Consider the following 22,572-nt stretch of genomic DNA (forward strand, 5'->3'; position numbering starts at 1 on the left):
AGCCAGAGACTTGACAGTGCTCAACCCTGAGGCACAACTAAATGGTGCTGTGAGAGGGAAGAGAGAGAAAGGAGTGGGTAAGACTGAGACTCCGACAGCCTGCCGTCAACCTGTGTACTTCCGTTTGTAAGTTGTGTGACTTTGGGCAAGTAACTTAACTGCCTCTGTGCCTCAGTTTCCCCAAAAGTACAGTGAGGGTAATCCTAGTAACTAACTTATAAGATTATCATGAAGGTAATAAGTGAGATGTGTCTAAAAGCCTACCTGGCAAATGGCAACGTTTAATGCATATGCATGATGCTGCTGCTGCTGATGGATGTACATCATCGTGTACCCAGTGGGCACTTCCATGGAGGAGAAGGAGGGTCATTCTGTCTGACTTCAGAAGGGAGAATAAGACCAACGGGTGGAAGCAGGAAGGAAGAGAATCAGGTTCAACATTAAAAGACCTCTGAAATAATCAGAACTTCCTAATAAAGAAAGGAATTCCCAGTCACCAAAGAAGCTCACTCTCTACCATTTTGTAGCTGGGGAGACAAGTCATGGGGATGATAAGATACGATAAATTGAGAGCTGCAAAGAAATCAGGAAGTATGCCAAAATGAATGGCAACAAGCCCTACCTTTCTATGACTCATCTGTTAAGAAATCTCTGGAAGTTTGGATTTGTTGGTAACCTCAAAGATAGTGGATTTTTGTTGCATGCTTTTGATTTTTTTTCCTGCCTCACATTAAGCAAGACAAAGAGCTTGGGCTTTGTAGTCAGATTCCCCAACTTTGAACCCCTGCTCTGTTATTTATCAACTGTGCAATCTTGGATAGCTTAGCTTACCTCTCTGGGTAATGTTTTCTTCTGTAAATGAAGTAGACTACCTCCAATCCTGAGGAACGAGGATCAGAGCTAATCTATTTTTTGCTGCGTTGGTAAGCATTATGCCAAAGTAGGCTGACTTTATAGATATGTGAGACAGGCAGATTGGAGCCTACTGGCCTTTTGTACCTGGCGGTGATGTGGGTGGTAGAGACTGGATAAAGAAACTCTGCTACATCAGCAAGCACATATGCCAAAATTGCACTTACGATAGAGATACAGGAGACAGGAAAATTCTGAAAGCCATCCAAATCTTAAAGTCTTATACTTCTCACAGGAGGGGTAAAATAAGAAGAGGTAAAATGAAACTTTTCTGTCATTTGTTGAGAATATGCAGTGTTAGGTTCTGGACTCAATGCTCCACCAGATCACAGTGGTTACGGAGGGGCAGGATTGATGATAATGATGTTGGACTGGTGAACAGTTTGCAGTTGTCTTCTGAACCATTCCTAAAGCCCTTCTAGATCTATAGACGGTTCCTGGAGCTTCGTGCTGTCTCCCCAGAGCTGACCAGAACTGGACCTCCCTCACCCCACTGCAGTAGCCAAAGCATTAGGCCTGAGCAGTGTTGCCCAAGATTCAGCTTCTGACAGAGGCTGGCTGGTGGCTGACGGCCTTTCACATTCTCCATGAGAGCCCACACCACACGTGCACACACACACACACACACACACACACACACACACATACACATACATACATGCCACCTTGGGTTGGGATATACTGAGGACACTAACGGATGAAATTCTCTCTCTGCCCCTCAGTGTGACGGAGTTGGGGTGGACCTGAGCGGCATCTTCCTTGAAGGCATTGCTATTCTCAACATTCCCAGCATGTACGGTGGCACCAATCTCTGGGGAGAAACCAAGAAGAACCGGGCTGTGATCCGGGAAAGCAGGAAGGTCGTCACTGACCCCAAGGAACTGAAATTCTGCATTCAAGGTAAGCCAAGCATGAGGAAAATTGCTCCAGGTCAGTGGGAGGGGTGTTCAGGCGGGTCTGGCAGCAAACTGTATTAGGGTCTACAGCAGGCTCTAGAAGCTTCTACAGCTTTACAGGGACTCGGAGATACACTGACTCATCATCCCTGATGCTGCAATGTTTAATAACCTAATTGAGAAAAGTTACAATAAGGGAGCCCAAAATGACAGTCAGTAGTCAAACTGTGGGACTCCATGAGGTTAGGGTCAAAGGCTGTTTGTGTCAAGGTTACCAGTGTCCTTCAGTAACTAAATCCAATAGTCAGTTCTCAGTCTTGATCTTGCTTCATCTGTCAGCAGCATCTGACCCAACTGATCACTCCTTCTTCCTGGAAACACTGTCCACTCAGCTTCCAGGACTCCACACCTTCCTGGTTTCCCACTGGTCACTCCTTCTTAGTCTCTTTTGCTGAGTCCTCAGCTTCTCTCTAACCTCTTTATACGGGAGGGTCCCCAGCCCTCTTCTCTTTTCTGTCTGTACTCACTTCTTTGATGATCTCATCGAGTAGTGAGACTTTATTTAAATACCACGTGAGTGCCAGTGACTCAGCAAGTCCAAAACTGATCTCTGACGTCCCTCCCCCAAACCTTCTCCACCCACAGCCTTCTCCATCTCAGTTGACAATAACTCAAACCTGCCCGCTGCTTAAGCCAAAACACTTGGCACCATCCTCGATTCCCTTTTATCTCATATCTCATACCCAACCCATCCAAAAATCTGTTAGCTCTACTCTTTAAAAACATCTAAGATTCCTACCACCCTGGTCTGAGGCACCATCCCTTATCCCCTGGATTACTGCAAACCCTCCCAACTGGATTCCCTGCTTCTTCCCCCACCCTCTACAGTCACTTCTCACCACTGCATCAGAATGCCCCTGGGAAAATATGTCTGTCCGTGCCACTCTCCTGCTCAGAATCCTGCAGTGGCTCAGACTGAAAGCTAAAGCTCTTCATGTGGCCTAGAGGGTCCTAGAGGGTTTGGCCTCTCGTCACCTCCGGACTGCATCTTCTGTTACTGCCCCCTCACTCCCTCTGCCTCTGCCACCCGGCCATGAGCCGACTCTTCTTCCTGCCTGGAACAACTGGATAGTGTGCCTTAGAGGCCATCAACTACCCGCCAGGATACAGGACACAGCTTTCTGAGAGTGCCCTTAAAACTACCTTCAGCCCTACCCCTTACCAGCCACTGCCACCAGCAAACCAGACGGGCCGCAATCAAAGTTCCTGGCAGCTCTGCCTCTTCTGTGGATCAGATGAGCCAGCCCCGCTGATCCGCAGGGATTCTCAGTGGCTGGTGAGCCAGAGTAGGGGTGTGGGGAGAAGCCGTATGTGAGGGCTTTGGCAAAGACCCCACCTGAGGAGCAGGAGAATGGATTCAAATCCAAGTGCTGGCACTAACCTACTTTTTGGGACGTTGGTTTTCTTTGCCATAAAACCAGCATCTGGTATAAAAGTTTTAATGACTGAATGGATGGGATTGACCAGATCATTGATTTTTAAACCAGACCTGCCTATCGAAAATGAAGTCCTGGGCCCCAGCCCAGATCTCCATAATCAATCTCTGGGTTGGTTCCTGGGAACCTAAATTTGTAATGAGCTCCCCAGACGATCGGATGGGCTGCCGGGTTTGAGAACCACCGACATAGACAAGTGTCCAGGAATCTGGGTCTGGGTTCTTTGATGTCCCAGGTGGTTAGTCCTAAGGCTGGATGTGATCCCACCAGTAGAAGGAGACAAAACTTGGCCAACCATTGAGGGAATGGTTACTGCCTTATTTCAGACCTGCCTATTAAACAATCAGATTGTCGTATTCTGAAGCAAGGTCATCAAGAGGGGTCATCTGCACACCTGTGTCCTTTAAGAGAAGACTTGGGAATTTTTTTTTTCTCTGCTTCCCTCTTAAGTCCCCTTTATTTCAGAGTAAACTTTTCAATTTGTATAAATTATTAAACTCAATAATGTGTTCCTCCTTCCTCCCTTGGCAGGGGAAGTTGTGGGTGCTAGCAGAGGGTGGGGGAAGCATTGGAAGTTGTAGAAAGTTTCTGCAAACTTTCCCACCCCAGTGTTCCCACCCCAGCCGCCACTCTGGCATCCAGGCAGAGCAGAATCAGGGCAGAATCCCCCTCCCCTCAGGCAGGGGCTGGGGGCCGCTCTTGCTGAGGATGTTTTCTGGTTGGGGCTCAAGGACAATCGTCATCTTCCCTTGTATGTCTTACCGTATATCTTCCCCTTCTTCAAGCAAGAGTAATGTGTCTGCTGATCGCTCATGACCTTCATGTACAGGAACTCTCTTCCCAAAATCCCCCTCTCCCACCCCAAGAATATGCTTTCAGAGCTAAAAATGCAGCTACTTCCTGTTCTTTAGATGAGGACAGGAGCTGATCAGAGCAGAGACTGAGGAGGGAGTCTTGGCTTCTGGGCTTTGCAGAGAACGAACCTACAGTGAAAGCTTTTTCTTAAAGGGCCATGATCTCCTTTAAGATGAGATGTTAATGAGGAAACGCTAAAGAGGCAACCCATTTTAAAAAGTGGCAAAGCATTGACCTGGGAGTCAAGAGTCCTGGGTTCCAGTCCAGACTTTGCCTCTCACTAGTGTATGATGTTGGGCAAGTCCTTTCAACTTCTTGGGTTTCAGTTTTCATTATCTGTAAAATAGGCAAATCTGACAATCCTACAGGTTCCTGTAGAGCGTAGGTTGCTTACAGCTCCACAGAATTAAGGCACGGCCAGGTTTGGGTCTAGTGGACTCCTTGAACAGAATTATATGGCAGGTTTCTTCCTTCTTTCGGTGTGTTTTGTCTCGGTTTATAGGTCAGTGGCTGAGAAGGTAGGGATCTTCCTCTGCAGGCTCTTTATTTGTTGGGATTTGTTATTCCTTGGCAGAGTCACTAGGGTTGGAGGTGAGGGAGAGGTCAGAAGAGAATAGTGGGAGGGAGGGGGTTTATCGTAGGAAGTGTTAAAGGAAATGACAACAGAAAATGTTACTGTCAAATCTCATCACAGGTCAGTCTTTCTCCTTGGAAAAGCAAGCCAAGAAAGAAGGTCAATCAAGATTAGCATGGAATGAGTTCTATAAAACCATTGGCTGATTAGAAAGCAAGAAGTGGTCTTGGGGAAAGTACCAAGCTTGCAGTTGAATGACCTGGGTTTAAATTTAGGCTTTACACTTTCTAGTCTTATAAACCTTGGAAAGTTACCCAACCTCTCTGAGTCTCAGCTTCCTCACCTGTAAAATTGGCATAATAATACCTAGCTTGTCATGATGATGGATGTCAGAGTGCCTGGAACATAGTATAAGTTTAAATTTTCTCCTCACCTTTAAGGCTATGTTATGTTGGGGCATACCAGCTGAATGACTGATTTTGAAGTTCTCAGGTTTAGCATTGCCACCTATCTGTACTATCACTAAGAAAGAGCAGAGATCCTACCAAACTCCAGCCCAGCCTTTGCCCTAGCACATTAAACCTATACCATCAATTGTACCTTCTGCCTCCTTTCCTAGACCTTTCAAATTCCAAGGATGGAGGCTGGATATTATTCATCTTTTCCCCAGTGCCTGACCCCGTGTAGTTAGTCCAAAAAAGGTTATTGGATAAATGAGAGGTACCTGGGCAATGGTTCTTTTTAGTTTTTATAATATCAGTAAGAATAGTGACAAGTATTTATATTTCATTTTGGCTTGCAGATAGTTTTTCATATATTAACTTAACCTAACCCTAACCAGAAACCCATGAGCAAGGTTATACCCACTCCCCTCCATGTCCCTATTTCATAGTTGGGAAAAACAGAGGCCCAGAGGAGCAATAGGACTTATACAATTTATGTCCAGTGGTCGCGTCAGAACCAAGTCCCTGATTCCTAGCCTAGCCCCAAGTGGCTAGTGTCCAGCTAGAAAATTTATTTGAGGTCCTACTATGTGTTCTGCACAAGCCAGACACTCAGAAAACAGGAAGCATTTATGTTCCAGTCCAAGGAAAGGCTCCATATACACTTGGTTGAAATTCTGCTCCTCCTACAAGACCTACCTCAAGGGCCATCTCCTTCCTAGAGCCTATGGTGGCACCTCTGGAAGTGAGTCTGGCCTCCGAATTCCTAGAGCATTTAATTTGGGCTTCTGTCTTGACAGTACACTGATTATGGGTTGCATTATCTCGTAGGCACATGTATCCTCATCATATTTTTCTCCTGCCAGTACCTGGAAAATGGGGAGCATGTGTTCTTCATCTCTGTGTCCCCTTCAAAGCCTAACATCCTACCTGGCTCAGGTTGTTCTACAGAAATGTTTGTCGGAGGGCGGTGGGGGGGCGGGGAAGGAATCTTGCCTTTGGCCTATGAGCACAGTGGGCAGTAGATTCTGGAGCTGGACAGGAGCAGACCCTCAGGGAAAAATCTTTTAAAAAAAATAGTCTTACAAAGAATTCGATGCAAATATTTGTGAGACTGAGAATTTAGTTTCATGGAACCATTAGAAACTCATTTGATAAGTAAGATGTGCTGGCTGTCTTCAAATAAGTAATTCAAATATAGCCTGGAGGACTTATAGCTGAGAGTCGCTGTAGAGTAAGGGACTGACCATTGAACTAGAAGCTAGAAGACCCAGACCTCCCCACCACCAGCCATGTGATGTTAGTTGAATCATTGAATTTTTCCAAGCCTCCATTTCAACCCTTGCAACATGGAAACAATTATAATCTCTCTCCATCAGCATAGTCCCCTTGTTTTGAGAGTTAAATGAGATCATCCATGTAGAACACTTAGCAGAATGCCTGGAACATGGTGAGCGCTTGATCAATAGTAATCAGAAAAATTGTTAAGTGATCAGTGGAAGGTGATGAGTATTTAGTACGTGAGAAAAGGGCCAAATTTAGAATTTCACTCTCTTTACTTCTGCTTCAGTAATTTGGTCTGGATTATCTTTGAATTACCTATGGTTCTAACAGCCCACAACTCTAGGGTTACTTGTTGGCACTGTGCTTAAGTGTGTTTGGCTGTTGCTGCCTATGTGGAGGTTCCACCTGAGTGGCTATCCGGCGAAGCCAGGTGAGGGTAAGGGTGCCAAGCCTTGAATTACCAAGGGCATGCATGGCACAAGCTAGATCAGTCCCCCCGAGGCTAGGGAGCGAAGCCCTGGAAGCTCTGCCGTTGTTTCTCTCCGGCCCCACCCTGGATGTGAATGCGGAGACTTCCTACACATGTTCTCAGACTCTTCTCTGAGGCTCGTGTATGCCCCCATCCAGCCTTCAGCCTTGAGCCAGCAGCAGCCTTGAGGCTGTGTCACCCAGAGCTGGCTACCTTACCCTCAGTGAGGTTTCTTAGTCAACCCCGTGTGAACTGCATCCAGGGTGTCCTAGACAAGATTCTAAACAGAGAGGGCAAGATCTCCCCAGACTTTCACTAGGGAATAATTTTTGCAATTCCTGGTAAACAAAAACAGGGAGACCTTTGGTAGGATATACATTTTGAGTCAGTTTCCCAGCAGCAGTGACAGGCTTTCTGTCATTTATTCAACACACACCTTCGAAACACAGACCAAATGCCAGGCACCAGGGCACACTGATGAGCAAAACCAGATCTAGTGCCTGCAGCCATTAGGGAGTGCGGGAACCAGGCCTCAGTAAAACAATTCCACAGATAGGCATGTAGTTAGGATCTGTGATAAGTGCTAAGAGGGAGAGTCGCATGGCTACTCAGCACCCCAGCAAGGCCAGCCAGCCACTGCGTGGCTCACAGATAGGCTCGCTAGCCTGGAACTCAAACCAACTAGCAGGCACTCACACAGACACCCTCCTGGCAAAAGCATACAGTCATCAGATCTGCCACCCAGATGCCAGGGTCTTACCTGGGAAGAGGAAAACCCTCCCACTTCAGAGTCAGTTGACACCACTACTTTGTGGGCACAGGTGGTTCAACCTGCCTGTGCACTGTGCCCATGTGGATCTTCACTAATTGCATGGGTCTTACCCTGAATCCCAAAGCCAGATAAAGGGACGCCATCCAGCTGTCAGAGATCCACCCTCCCGGGTGGTGAGCCAGAGCTCAGATGAGACAATAGGATAATCATGGGTACATGAGTTCATTGCTTCTCAGGGCTCTCTCCTCACTTGTAGGAAACCATAACAGAAAGTGGCCGGTTGGGTTCAGGAGCTGTCCAGAGTTGTGTGTTCCCAATTTTCCCATTTGGTGGAGATCTGACCAGAAAGACAGTCGTAGTGAGCAATTGCCAGCCACTCACGGCTCATTCGGGTTGAAAAATAGAAATGTTCCTAAAAAGTGTGCATTTCACAGAGGTCTCTCTGGCCAAGGTCTCACCTAGGGGCTGAGATGGAGCAAGGTTAGCAACCCCTAAAGAGCCTGGCGGGCACTTGGGGGGTGTGCGCTGGGACGCCCCTCAGCGCTGGGAAGTAACCATGGCAACACACCAGTCATTCCTCTGCATCAGTGGCAGGCCTACAGAGAGACTCTGCTCTGCTTTTCACAGGAAATCACAGCTTTGTCACTCAGTCCCTCAAGCACCCACGTTGGAATCAACATGCCCCAAACCCAGATGAGGCATTCTCTTCTCCCTCTTTACACACCCTCCCCCTTCTCCTAAAGCCCATTGCCCATCCCCACGTTCCCTGCCTTGTTGATGGCATCACCTGTTGCCCAAGCTAGAGACCCAGAGTGATGCATTTCCTGTCACAGCGGCTCATGGAACTCTCCTGTAATTATTTGCTCACATGGTGTCTCTCCCACCCAATGTGAGCTCCTCGGCTCCAGATATCATAGTTCCTTCTACATCCCTGTGCCTGGCACGGCCTCTGAGACCTTGAAAGAGCTTATTAATATTGGTTGACCAAAAGCACCCAGGGTCAGGGGCACCTGGAGCAGTAAGATAGGGAACCGTGTTTGATGGGATGAAATTTGTGTGTGTGATGCTCGTGAGCAATGTTGCAGAGCTGCTGTGCCAGCATCGGCCTGGACAGGAGGCCAGGAGGTCTGCCTTTCATCCTCACTGGTCCCTTCTCCGAGCCCCTATGTGTTCCCAGCTGCCTCTACGTCACGCAGTCTCTCCGTACCTGTCAGGGTTGCCTGCTGGACTCTGCGGGTTAGGCTAGGTGTGTTTTTGCAGCTTCCAAATCAGGGCCACACAACCTGATTCTCAGGTCTATGTAGTATTGAAATCCCAGACTCACTGGTCTCTTAGAAATTTAGAGATCCTTTCGTCCTCAAGATAAGGAGAGGGGGAACCAGCAAGGTGAAGTGGCTGGCCCTTGGCCAAACCCCGACTGAAATGCAGGTCTTTTAGTTCACACAGGCCAGCCCTCTGTCCACTAGAGCAGAGGTTGGCAAGCTTTTCCTGTAAAGGACCACATAATAGTAACTCTTAAAATAGTTAGGCTTTGTGGGCTATGCAGTCTCGGCTACAACTGCTTACCTCCAACCCCTCAGCGTGAAAGCGGCCATAGACCACACTCAACGAATGGCATGGCTGCGTCCTAGTCCCCCTTTATTTACACAAACAAGCAGCAGGCTGGGTTTGGCCCTCGAGCCGTGGTTTGCCCATCCCTGCACTAGAACCTCACGTGGTCCACAGCCAGCAGCAAGGGCATCACCTGAGAGTGTCAGAATGTAGGCCAAACGTCCTGAAGCCCAATCTGCCTGTCAGCAAGATCTCCTGGTGATGAATGCTTACTCAAGTTTGAAAAGCACTGCACTGGTGGGCCTGGCTGCTCCCCCGAGGATGCCAAGAAGATACTTTATAGATTAGAAAAATGAGGCCTAGGGAGATTAATTGACCCGCCCAAGGTCACACAAACTGGAGGACCTGGGACTAGAGCCCAAGTCCTAGTATTTCACACATGGAATTCTTTCTATACACACCAGACCACCCACCCCAGCCTCCCCATTTCTGCCTGTCCCTGACCCAACCCGCATTTACTAGAAGTTCAAGTGAAGCGATCCTTCATTCTTCCCCAGCTGACTTGTGAATCAGGAGGACTCTGCCTCCAGCTGAGTGCCCCCCCCACACCCCGCCAAGATGGGGAGGGGTGGGCGAGGCAGAATAGGGCCTCCGGAGGCTGTTCCACGTCCGCAGAGGGAAACTTGCTCATACAGGTTCAAGCTGCAGTTAAACTCCAACTGAATTTCTGCCTTAGGAGGTTTGTTGCTCAAAATAGAACCAAAGAACCAAGGAAACTTTCGTTTTTCACATGCAGAAGAAACTTCTAGACTGGCTGTCTGGCAGGCCTAGACATCTTAGGTTTTTCCCTCTTCTGCTTGCCCCATCTTGACCCACCACCAGCTCCTGTTCCCCTCTAGCAACTTTAATATCTGGCACCTCCTAAGACCCAGCCCACAGCAAAACTCCGTCCTGGCCACACGCTCTGCACAGCCTGTGCTTCTTGATCTGTTTTTAAGTCGTGCAAGAAGTGCTTCATCTTCTTAATTAATCAATAAATATGTATTGGGCTGTTGTTTACTGAGCCCTTATTTATGGGCCAAGCTGTTGCCTATTTAATTATTTAATCTATTTTATGGCTGACGCTAATGGGGTTAAGTGACTGGCCGAAGAATACAGAGGATACCGAGTAGAGCTGATTCAAACCTGCCTTCAAGTACCGAGTGCTCCAGGTGCTATAGAGGGTGCAAGCACCAGTGTGACATGGTTCCAACCTCCAGCAGATCTCAGTCGAATGTAAGAAATATATGTAGAACGATCATGTTACCACTGGCATGATAGGCAAGCACCACGGAGTGGCAGAAACAGAGTACGGTTAGAGTGTGGGGAGTAAGAAAAGGAGGGGCTTTCCTTAGGGACTCAATCCCCTGCTGCCCAGCACTGTGCCAGGCACCTAGGAGGTGATCAATAAATATTTGATGTATGACTGAATGAATGAATGAATGAACGAACGAACAAGATAGAATGTGTGTGTGCCAGTACTTGAAGCCGGAAAGGATTGGAAAGGACAGAATGAGAGAAGAGGCACATGGACTAGAGCATTAGCACACAGAAATAGCAAAGGGGAAGACTGGAAACGTAGAGACCCTTGAGTAATGTGCCATGGAGTTTGTATATGATCCTTTGAATAATGGGAAGGTTAATAATGCAGGGTTTTAAGCCAAGAGCAATAGGATGAGAGAGCAGCACGCAGTCTGGATTCAAGGAAAAGGAAAGGAACTGGCAGCAAGGAGGCCAGTTAGGAGGCTGGTGCAGAACACAGGCTTACAACTCTGAGGCCTTGAATAGCAGTCAGTGGCACAAGAGGAAAAATGGACAAAAGCCAACAGGAAGTGGGGGACAGACAAAGGGGACACTACTGTGTGGATGATGCCTCCTTCCCCGCAAACCACCCAACAGGGTCCCGACATCTTCTGCCCACAAGCTCAGCCCTCTCCTGTCTACCTCCACCCCAAAGCCCTCCCCATTACCAGTGGCTACTGTTGGCAGAATGGATGCCTGAAGCAGGGCCCTGTGTCTTTTCCACCTCCAGCCTGCAGCCAGCACCCATCTCTTCCCATTTTCCGGACAATTCGTCCAACACTTGTTAAGCACCTACTTGAATTTAGCACCATATGCTAGAAATATTTTGCATTCATCGTCTCGTTTCAGTCCCCTACAGCACCCCTGGGAGACACTTTATAATTAGAAAAACAAGCCCAGGGAGGTTAATTGACCTGTCCAAGGCCACACTAATTGGTGGATCTGGGACTAGAGCCAAGTCCAAGTATACCAAACCTGGCATTCTTTCCATTCACACAATACCCTCCCCCACCTCCCCATTTCTGGTTGATCTTGACTCAACAACCAGAAAGTCACAACTATCTTTTTGCTTTGCCTTTCTGGATATGTGCATCCCTCTAGCTGTGATTCATTTGGTGGGCGTAGCTCTCTGTAATGTACCTTATGTGTGTCATGCCTGAGACTCAGGCTTGAGCTGAACTGGAAGATCTCACCACTAACTGATTGATTCTATGATATACACTGTATGTGGAATTGAAGCTTCTTGAGCTCAGTGGGCAAAGTAATGCCAGATAATAAACCAACTAGTATTTCACCTTCAGGCCAAGAGAGTCGGCATTCCATTTAACAAGAAGTCTCCCCTGCGAGGAGCTGAGGATAGGCTCACCCCACTCCACGCCCCCTTCCCTGCACTGAGAGGTCCCACCATGCCAAGATGTTTGGTCTCTGCTTTGAGTCCTTTATTCAGAGCTTATTTGGGGGGTCAGACCGGCCTTGCTTTGAATTCCAGCTTTACCATATGCCAGCTTTGTGACATTGGGCGAGTTCCTCAACCTCTCTGAGCCTCAAGATTTTTTTTTTTTTAATGTTGGGATAATAGTGTCTATCCAACAGAGTTGCCACAAAGATTAAAAACAATAAAGCTGACAGAACTCTAGGCCTGGCCTGGAGTCTGTGTCCAGTAATAGTCATTCTCTTCATGTCCTCATTGGGACCACCAGGTCAAGATTCCTGTAGCTCCGCTGCCTCCCAAGCCTTATGCGATATTCTCACTCTTGATCTTTCTTAGAGGCATGGTGATGATGTCAGACCCTCCCTTCAGAGCCATTTCAGGAGACCATTTCTTCTGGGGAAATTCCCCACCACACACCTCCACCAGCACGCTGCCCCTCCCCTTCTGAAGCCCCTGGCCCTTAGGCATGGAGGGGACAATGTACCGAGCCTTCATCAGAGCCCTGCCAAACCCGGGAAGAGAAAGCCACACAGAATAGAGGCCCCACCGCACAAGCAGGCTTTCAGGAACCAGCCACAATGGCCATTGTGAGCCCAAACTCACCCTTCCTCTTGCCTCAGTGTAGGGCTGCACAGAACGTTCTGTCTTCTGCACAGTGTGAGAAGCGGCAAGGCCTGCTGCCAACCTACTCTTGACCCAGCCGGCCAGGAAACCCAGCCTCCACCTTTGTTGGAAGAGCTCAAACCAAACTCAAGGATAGAATGCCCTCACCCCCGATCAAGGAAACATAGGCCCAGCGGAGGAAAGTGACTGGCCCAAGGTCATACAACTAGACAGCTAGAGCAGAGGCAGAAACCCCGGCCCCTGCCCGCTGGGCCAACACATTTCCTCTCCCTTCCACCCTGCAGCCCCTCTCCTCCTCAGAAAGCAGTGGCTCTGGGCTGCTTTTCCTTTCCGTTTCCATCTGGATCACCCAGAGTCCAAGGCCACTCAGTACCCTCTGACCACTTTTATGCCCTGATGGGGCTTTACAGACCCCTGGGAGTGGAAGATACCTGCAAACCAGTGTGACGAGGACACAAAGCAACCGCCCGTCAGAAGGGGTGCCCAGCTGGACCAGGGGTGTCAAAGCCATGCCTGTCTCCAGATCCTTCTCTGCATCCTCATTGCTCAGCCCAGGAACAAGGGAAAGCCACCAGGCCCGTTGCGGGATTGTATCTCTCTCTCTCTCTCTCTCTCTCTCTCTCTCTCTCTCTCTCTCTCACACACACACACACACACACACACACACACACACACACAGGAACACAAAGGCAGGGAAAGGAAAGGAACTAAAGAACTCATTTCCAAGTAAAAGCTCCCTGTTTTAAAGGAAAAAAGTTGAAATAGGGATTCTTCTCTTGCCAGGAGGGACAGTCACCCTAAAATCTCAAGGTCGTGGAATCTCTGCTCCTCTTTTCTTCAGGGTCCTTCTCCTCTTTCTTTTCCTACCCTCCCCCCCCATCTTCTCCTCTCCCTCCTCTCCTTCCTCCTGGACTGCCTTCTCTGGATTACACGGATTACCATCTGCAGAAGGCCACGCGCTTACTATGTAGCAAAGACAATTTCCTGAGGACCACCCTTTCGAAAGAAACCTAAAATCACAATGACAGCCACTGTTTCTTGAGGGCCTTCTGTGTGCTCTCTGTGCAGGCTCTGGATGGCATCACTTCTAAACCTCATCAGCAACCTTGCCAGTGAGGTTACTAGACCTACATTTTCCTGATAAAAGACTCGGAGAGGCTAAGCGACTTCTCCCACAGTAATAGAAGTAGTGAGCGCCAAACAGTAGGGACTCCGACCTAAGTCTGTCCAAAGCCCGTGCTCTGTGCTTCACAGCTTGGCTCGCAGTAGCACGCTCTTTACGCTGGGTTTACAGAACGCCAGGAAGTGAGCCCCCTGCCTGCTCCGTTTACCGGCAAGGAGCCCTCTGACTTTGTGCTGTGTCTGAGTTAGGATGTCTAGGGAAAGCACTGGTCATAAATTACCCTTCCAATAAGCTATGATTGGGATACCTGAGGGCCTGGTGCTTTAAAAGGCCAGGTGGGAACATGGCAGGTAAGTTACAGCCTTCCTTCCTTATTCACCTTTTTGTGTCCAAGGAAGCCCCAAAGCCCCCTCCATCTCCATCTCCCCACCCCCCAGCCTGTTTTCAGGCCGCCATGCTTCTAAGCGGGCTTTGAAGCTCTCTAGCTGGGAGCAGCCTTTCATCTGCCCAGACCAGACCCAGTGGGAAGCTTAGGTGGGCTGATCAGTGCCCGGCTTTGTTGGGCTCTGGGTTCCTGAGCCGCCAAGGGCACGTGGGCTATCTCCATGGAAATCTGGAGGCAGGAGAGTAGCCCAAGGTGACGCCTACCACTGGCTTGGCAGGCCGAGTCTGCCAGCTACCACTCACCCGTCCAGAACATGGGGGCCGAACCTGGCCCGCAGCAGGGCAGAGCGGGGTTGCATCCTTGCTTTCTGAGGCGAGTAAGAAGGTCCCACAGCCCCTCCCCGTGCATGCCGGCTTCTCAGTAGCCCAGTGATAAGGGACGTTCCTAACTGCTGTTTGCTGAGCACCTTCACATTCTTTGTTTCTTTTGTCCTCAAAATAACCCATGATGTAGGTTTTCATATTGTCCCTCTTATGGGCAGGGATGTTTGGTGGGGGGGGGGGGGAATTTTGTTCATATTTTGAAGCCCTCATCCCCAGTACCCCAGAATGTGGTTGTAATTGGAGACAGACTGTAAAGAGGTGATTAAGTTTAAATGAGGCAGTTAGGGTGGGCCCTACTCCCATCTGATTGGTGTCCTTACAGGAAGAGGACATTTGGGCACAGAGAGAGGCACCGGAGATGTGCGTGCACAGAGGAAGGGCTGTGTGAAGGTGGCCATCTGCAAACCCAGGAGAAGGGCTTCAGAAGAAGCCAACCCTGAAAGGTGCAAGATGTACCTTGACCTTGGCCTTCCAGCCTCCAGAACTGTGAAGGAATAGATTGGTGGTGGTTAAGCCACCCAGCCTGTGGGATTTGTTATGGCAGCCCTAGCGAACTAACAGACTCAGAGAAAACAAATGCCCTGCCCTGTATGGACACAGCCATTGAGCTGTTAGCCCCAAACTCAAGAACTTGCGCAGAGTTTCTGAGCTTTTTCCTTTATCCCTGTGATGCCGTATTTGTCTGTCAGAGGCCACGTATGAAGTAGTGACAAATTTTTGCATTTCGAATTAATCAGACACATACCCCTGTCAGTCAAAGCTTCAGAGCAGCATTAGCTGACTGGTGTTACCTGCTGAACTGATAGGATTCTAGCCCAAAGTAAGCACAGACACCTAACACCTCAGTCCACCTGTGCTGCTGTAACCCAGGTAAAGGGGCAGAGCCCACAGGGTTTATTATGTCACACAGCTGCTCTAGGGTATGCGGCGGCCTTCCTCACCGCTGGGATGGGATGGCTCAGAAGCCTTCTGGTGCCGTCACATAGGGTTTCAGCACCTCCGCTGAGGGTTGCTTGATTCCGGGGGTAGCCCATTGCAGCCCTCATACCTGAACCCTGGAGTGCAGATAGAAGGGGAAGCAGGGTGGGAGTGAGATTGAGGGTAGCAAAGCACGCAGCTAGGCTAAGGATCTCCCACGCTTCTCCAGGGCACCGCAAGTGAGGAGCCCAAATCATGAAACCCACATCATATCCCTTATATCTTAAAGGACTGAATGTTCATTAATGTGAACCAGCAGCCAAGATGAGTATGAACATAAAAATTATGCATTAAAGAAGAGAGGTGAAAACCAGACTGGGTCATCATTATCTATTATATGCAGATTAAATGAGTTAATTCATGGAAAACCTGTTACCCAGTTTAATCTAGGCAAGTTGTTATCATTATTATTAATCATTATATTTTTCCTCTTTCAGGCTAAACCTGTCAAGGTCTTTGACACTAAAGCATGTATCTTATTCAATTTACTCAACAAACATTTATTAGGAGCCTTCTGTATGCCAAGGGCTGGGCTAGTTGCTAAGGATTCAAAGATAAACAAAACAAGAACACATCCCTGCCTTCAACTCTCAGTGGGGTTGGGAGAGTGATGCGTCCAGAAACAGTTGTCGTTGGGTGAGATCCACTGAGCAGAGGAGAAGGAAAAAGCACACTGCCTGGAGTGTCCCGGGAGGGTAAACAGGAGTTCCCCAGGCAGAGGGATACCTGTGCTGGGAACAGGGCCAGATAGCGAATGACCTTGGATGCCTCACTAAGAACTGAGATGTTGTCGGGCTTCCAGAGGGTTTAAGCAGGGAAGATGTGCCCCTTAAATAGGAGCGCCCTGCCAGCCTTTACCTATTGGCGCTGAGCTCCACCCCCTCCTCCAGACTGTGGGAAGGTCTAAAGAAATAAAAGCAAAATGGGGCTGAGCTCAAAGAAGTGGGAAAAGGAACAGAGTCAGGGAAGAGTTTAAAGGAAGAAAAACAGCTGGGGCAGGATGCCCACTTCATCTAAAGCTCACCTGGATTTACGGCCTTTGTGTGAAACCACGAGGAACACTGAAGATTGTTAAAGATGTTTTAACCTGAATATTATGGGCTGGACTCTCGTACACAGCTCTAAGAAGGTAGACAGACAGACAGACTGTTGGGAGTTGCCAGGGTGAATGTGGCAGAAAAGGAAAGCAAACCTAATATGTTTTTGGAGCCCACTCTGTGCCAGACACTTTCACATACACCTCTGCCATTTAATCGCATAACCACACTTTGAGGTCAGTATTATTATTCCTAACGTCTCCTTTTCAAGTGAAGAAGCTCTGGATCAAAGCAGTCAGGAAGTAACTTGTTTATATTCTTCTTCACTCCAACTCCTGCATATGTTTTGGGCAGTTTTATTGCCTAAGGCTCAAGTTCTCCAACTTGATTCTGAGTGTGCCTCAGAATCTTCCAGAGGGCTTGTTAGAACACAGACTGCCAGGCCCAACCACCTGTGTTTCTGATTCAGTCGATCTGGGTGAGGCCTGAGGATTTCCGTTTCTAACAAGTTTCCAGGTGATGCTGATGCCACGCTCTGAGAACCACTGGCCTATGGGGATGATCTACCCAATAACCTAGCCCAGCAGTTCCCAAACTGTCTGCATTTTGGAATCACCTGGGGAATCTTTAAATCAGCTAGGCAAATACTGATTGATGCCTAGCTCCCAGGCCTATGCATTCTTTTTTCTTTTTTCTTTAATTGAAGTGTTGTTGATTTACAGTGTTTCAGGTGTACAGCAAAATGATTCTGTTATACATAATATATACATATATATATTCTTTTTCAGATTCTTTTCCATTATAGATTATTACAAGATATTGAATACAGTTCCCTGTGCTATACCGTAGGAGGCCCACACATTCTGATTTAACTGGTATGGGGGCAACCTGGGTATTATTATTTTTACCCCCCCGCCCCAGGTAATTCTAACATGCAGCAAAGTTGAGGAACCCCTGACCTAGCCGCACTTCTCCTCGACTCTGATCCCTATCACCACCCTCTCCTTCAGCTGCCCACCACTGGGGCCGCAGGTAGAACTTGTCATCCTAGCGCCACTCACAGCACATCCTCCCAAACCTTTCTCCCACCGTCTCAGAACACCTGCTCCTGGAACTCATCAAGTCTCTCACTTGGCTTCTCCCTTTTCACCTAGTCCATCAGCTCCTTCCCTGTTCAACCTAGATCCTGTGGTACAGTAATTACTGCAACCATCTCTTGCCACAGCAACACATCAACCAGCCTGTTCTTTCTTTGACCATATATGTCTACCTGGGAAAGTTTGAGGAGGAACATCTAAATCAAACTGCAGGCATGGAAGTCCAGGGAGGCTTCTTGAAGTTGACAGTGCTTGAGCTGGGTTTTGATGAGCAAGTAAAAGTGGAAGAGAGTATTTCAAGCAGGGGTACGGCATGGGTAGAGGCATAAAAGAGAGAAACAGTAGGGTTTATTGGGGAGCTAAGTTGTTGTATATGTCTGGAGCAGGAACTTAGCCCTACGATGTCAGGAAATAACGGTAGAGGCAGCCTCTTGTCAGATGGGGGCGGGTCTTGGGCATCATCAAGCCAGGGAACTTACATCTTTCCAAGTATGAACAGCAGTTGATAGGTTTTTAAAATGACTTTTAAATTATAACAGTGATATACACTTATAGAACATGCAAAACACTTAGAAAAACATAAAGTAGAGAATAATAATCACTTTTAATCTAATTACCCAGAACTCACAACTCTTTAAGATTTTAGGGGAATTTGTTCTTTTCTTCCATGCATGTTCTTATATAGTTGAGAACATGCTATGCAAGTAAGTTTGTATCCTGCCTTCGCACTTGAAGTTATAACATATACATATTTAATGTTTTTGAAATCTGTAAACATTTTAATAGCAGTGTAAAATTCTATAGTTTGATACCATATAATTTAACTATTCTCATATAGGTAGAAATGGGGGAGGGGGAAGTTTCACTGTAATAAATGACGCCACAATATTCATATTTGTATGAACTTAGATTTTTTCAGTGGTTTCTTGTGATCAATATCAAGAAATAAATGAATCAACCGTGTGAAAGTTTTAGACATTTATTACCAAACTTCTAAAAACTTTTCTGCCAGTTTACAGTCTGATCATAGGTATGAAAGCGTGCCCATTTCATCTTCCCTTCCCAGTGCCTGGTGTCATGCTTGGTGCCACTGAAGGGTTTTTGCTGTGGAGGTGACATGAGCAGATGTGCATTTATAAAATCCCATACTGGAGGCTGAATCAAGTGTACCAGATTGGAACTGCTATCGCTGTCCTTGCTGTTCCGCCTCTGCTTCCACATTCTCCTGTTCCCATGTTCCCATTCTTCCTCTTTTTTCTTTCTTGGAGGAAGTGTTTGCTGCACACAGAGCACTGCCCAAGACTTTGTTGCCAGGAGCAGTGCTGAAAGACCTAGCTCTCTGGTTGCAACAAGTTGGTGCCCAGCCCAGAGACCCTCTTTTTATAGTTCTATGAAAAAAAAAAATCTCTAGATAGTAATTCTCATTAGGGAGAGATACTTTTTATATTTTCCAATGACATTGCCAAGTGAGTTTATTGATAAATTAATTTCCTTTTGCATCCAGTGACTATCCAGTCCTACCCACAATCACCCCTGTCCCTGGAATGTCCTTCCTCTTTCTCCTTCTTAACCCAGCAAATTACCTTGGCATTCATCCTTCAAGACCTTCCTTAAATGTCTGTGACACTTCCTTCCATACCTTGCCCAGTCATAATCAGTTACTCAGGCCTCCTTGTTCCTATAGTTCACTGACAACATCTTCTACACCTAACGCTTTTCCTCCCTCTTGGCCAAGAGTCCTTCAAGAGTTGAATATTTTGCATTCCCACTTCTTAACACACTGCCTGGCACTTGGTTGCCATCAGTAACTGTTGAATGATTGAGTGAGTGGATTAATGAGTTCCTGTTTTGCTAAGATACATGGACATTCCATCTTAAACAGAAACAAATTGAAGAATGTAGAGACAATATGGAGATGATATGAATTGCCAAACCACACTCTGAGTCATTGGTGCCTAAGGTAAAGCAGACACGTGGTATATCAGGTGTCCTGATGCTGGATTCTAAGTTCTGAACGTTAAATGTTCTGTGTGCCTGCACATCAACCTGTACTCTGTTCTGTTTCATTTTAACTCCAGATTTAGTTTCTGCATAAGGATCTGTGTGCTAGAGGAAGTACAGGGAATTGAGTGATGCCAGAATTTCCCAAAATGTGTTCCAAAGAAAACTGCCAGGGTTACCTATAAAACTGTTTTCTAGGTATCACACAAAAGAAGAGTCTCATGGTCCAATAAGTTTGGGAAACAAAGTTGAATATATTTCTTTACTGCAGAACTTCCTGGTAGGCATTTTAGGAAGTTGAAAGATCAGTTAGGCAATGGTAGAGAAACAGAACAGCCAGCAAGTCTTCCTTCAGTGGTAAGCAGGAGCCATCCTAGCCTCTTCACACCGGGGAAGATTCAGAGTACAAATTCAAAGGCCGAACGGTGAGACATAGAAGATCCTGGCCCCTCCCCTTGCACTTCTGCACTTATCGCCCAAGTCCCACATTTGTGTAAACCCCTGCCTCTACCCACCCCCCATACTGATGAGATCAGCCTGCATTATGTCTCTTCTAGAGCCAGGAAGCAAGGTAATGTGTGGGAAGTAATAGCTGCAAGGTAATGTGTGGGAAGTGATAACAACTTTTCGCTGTTAAAGCCATTCAACAGGAAAATTTGTTAAAAGACCAAGACATTGTAAAAGCTGAAACACTTGAGTCTATTAAGGCCCCTGCTTCTTAGAACATTTTGTTACCAGGGAATGTTTCAAGGAGGGAAAACACTGAACTATCACAGCACTGGCAGATACCAAAGACTGGTACAGAGAGCAACATTTTACAAGACATCTGTCTCTCTGCCAACAGAGAAACTTCTAAAAAGTTCGACCTCTCTTTTCTCCTACTTTCTCCTACCCCAGTATGACTCCCCCACTCTCCTCACCCCTAAACACACCCTACACGTCTTTCCTCCCTCCCTTTTGCTCCCTCCCTCCTCCCCTCCCTCCTCCCTCCCTTTCCCTCCCCTCCCTCCTCCCTCCCTTTCCCTCCCCTCCCTCCTCCCTCCCTTTCCCTCCCCTCCCTCCTCCCTCCCTTTCCCTCCCTCCCTCCTCCTTCCCTTTCCCTCCCCTCCCTCCTCCCTCCCTTTCCCTCCCCTCCCTCCTCCCTCCTCCCTCCTCCTCATTTTTCTCCTCCTTCTCCTCCTCCTTCTTCTTCTCTCTCTCATTCACAACCCATACTGATTTCACAGACACTGTAAAATGACACATTAAGCTAAAACTATCCAATGGTTATTCAACACACTTTAGTAAGAAGGGAACTAATTAAGTGACTAGAGGTTTAGACATTTGTTGTTTACTGGATCTAAGCTCCTTAAGAGAGCCTGGAGCGTTCTCCTAAACAAACTTTGCCTATTCATGGCTTCTTGTTCCAAATCCAAATGAGATGGAGGGTTTAAGGAGACAGTATCTTTTCACAGTTATGAAAACAGGAGTACCAGAGATAGGAGAATGGGAGTGTCGATGGGTGTGGAGGGGAAAACCATGGGTGTAGAGAGACTAATGCAGTGTTTGTATCTGCTGGCAGCTGATGTCCATTAGTGACCGTTAGGTTAGACTTCGGCGACGTTTACACATTTGTGGTCAGCCCAGTAGTTTAACTGTCTTCATTAGAAGTATATCCGTCAAGAGGGAGGAGATGTGGGAATCTATGTTTATGTACAGCTGATTCACTTTGTTATACAGCAGAAACTAACACACCATTGTAAAGCAATTCTACTCCAATAAAGGTGTTAAAAAAAAAAAGAAGTGTATCTGTCAAGAGACTGTTTTTTAAACAACAGTCTAACAAAAAAGTAAAGACACAATGCTTGGTGTCAGTTTATTTATCTCTTGTAAAAATAAAATACAGTGTGTGTATGTGAAAAAAAAGTAAAGACAAACCCAAATATCTCCTTGCCAATCTTAATAAACACTATCGTACTTTATCAGGAGGCACCTTAGAAGACCGAAGCCATCTGTCAAATAAGCAGAGACATTAACAATTTTCTAGAACAATTTTCTAGTTCATGAATATTAATAGGATGTTAGTGATTAGCCACAACCTGTGAGAGAATTTCCCCTGCCTTAGTAGGCAAAGAAGGAATGGAAGCTTTTAAAGAAGCTGCCTTTTTATTTGCTTCTGTTTTAAATAAATTTGCTTCTGTGTTGTCAAAATGAGTCTTTGGGCCCACCATCAAACCTTAACGCTGCCGTTGCTTTCCCCAGAAATTGGACAGGCACAATCCAAGCCCCAGGAACTTTGAAAAAAAGGACCTCTTCTAGGTGCTGAATCAGAAGCGACTGCCACTGTGGGGAGCCATCGATCCTGTGCGACTCTGAGCCTGAGACTCGTATTTTCTATCCCTCTTTTTGTACTGTGGACCCAGTATAATCTGGTGTAGGTGAAATATTCTTTTCCTTGGCTCAGATGAGGCACCTGGTGTCCTGAAAGAGGTCACTGACTTCCCCAAGGATGTCCAAGGAGGTTGGCTCACCACTGGCTTACCGCAGGCCAAATTTGAAGTTAATTAAGCATCAGTCATCGTCAGTAGGGCCAAAATGTTATTCAGACATTCAGGGAAGAGAAACCTGATCCAGCTCTGGATAATGACCTTCATCAGCATTCCTTCCTATCCTAATCCCAAGCCAATGTGTCTTTAGCTGCACTGGGGGATTGTATTTCAGAAATAGCTGGGTCATCCTTTATGTTACGCTCCATTTGAAGAGGCTTCTGGATATGTCAGCCTATTCAGTGGATGCACGTTAACCTTCTGAATCAAAACCTTTTTTTTTTTTACTAGAACTGGGTTTCTGTTTATGAAAAGTACATTTGTTGACTTCTGGGGAAATTCCCTATTTAGAATGAGGATGAAAATGCTGTTTGGTAGGAGATGAAGGGATATT

The 22,572-nt window shown here is 47.0% G+C and overlaps 1 protein-coding gene across 1 annotated transcript in view; it reads left to right on the plus strand.

Moving 5' to 3' along the window:
• The window catches only part of DGKG (diacylglycerol kinase gamma), a 124,327-nt gene that overhangs the window by 86,871 nt on the left and 14,884 nt on the right, over positions 1-22,572 (plus strand). The window contains exon 16 of the mRNA XM_060297510.2: positions 1,635-1,812. Coding sequence (XP_060153493.2) covers positions 1,635-1,812 — 178 coding nt within the window. The remainder of the gene's footprint in view (positions 1-1,634; positions 1,813-22,572) is intronic.

This window comes from Globicephala melas, chromosome 4, assembly GCF_963455315.2.
Source record: "Globicephala melas chromosome 4, mGloMel1.2, whole genome shotgun sequence".
Lineage (NCBI taxonomy): Eukaryota > Metazoa > Chordata > Mammalia > Artiodactyla > Delphinidae > Globicephala > Globicephala melas.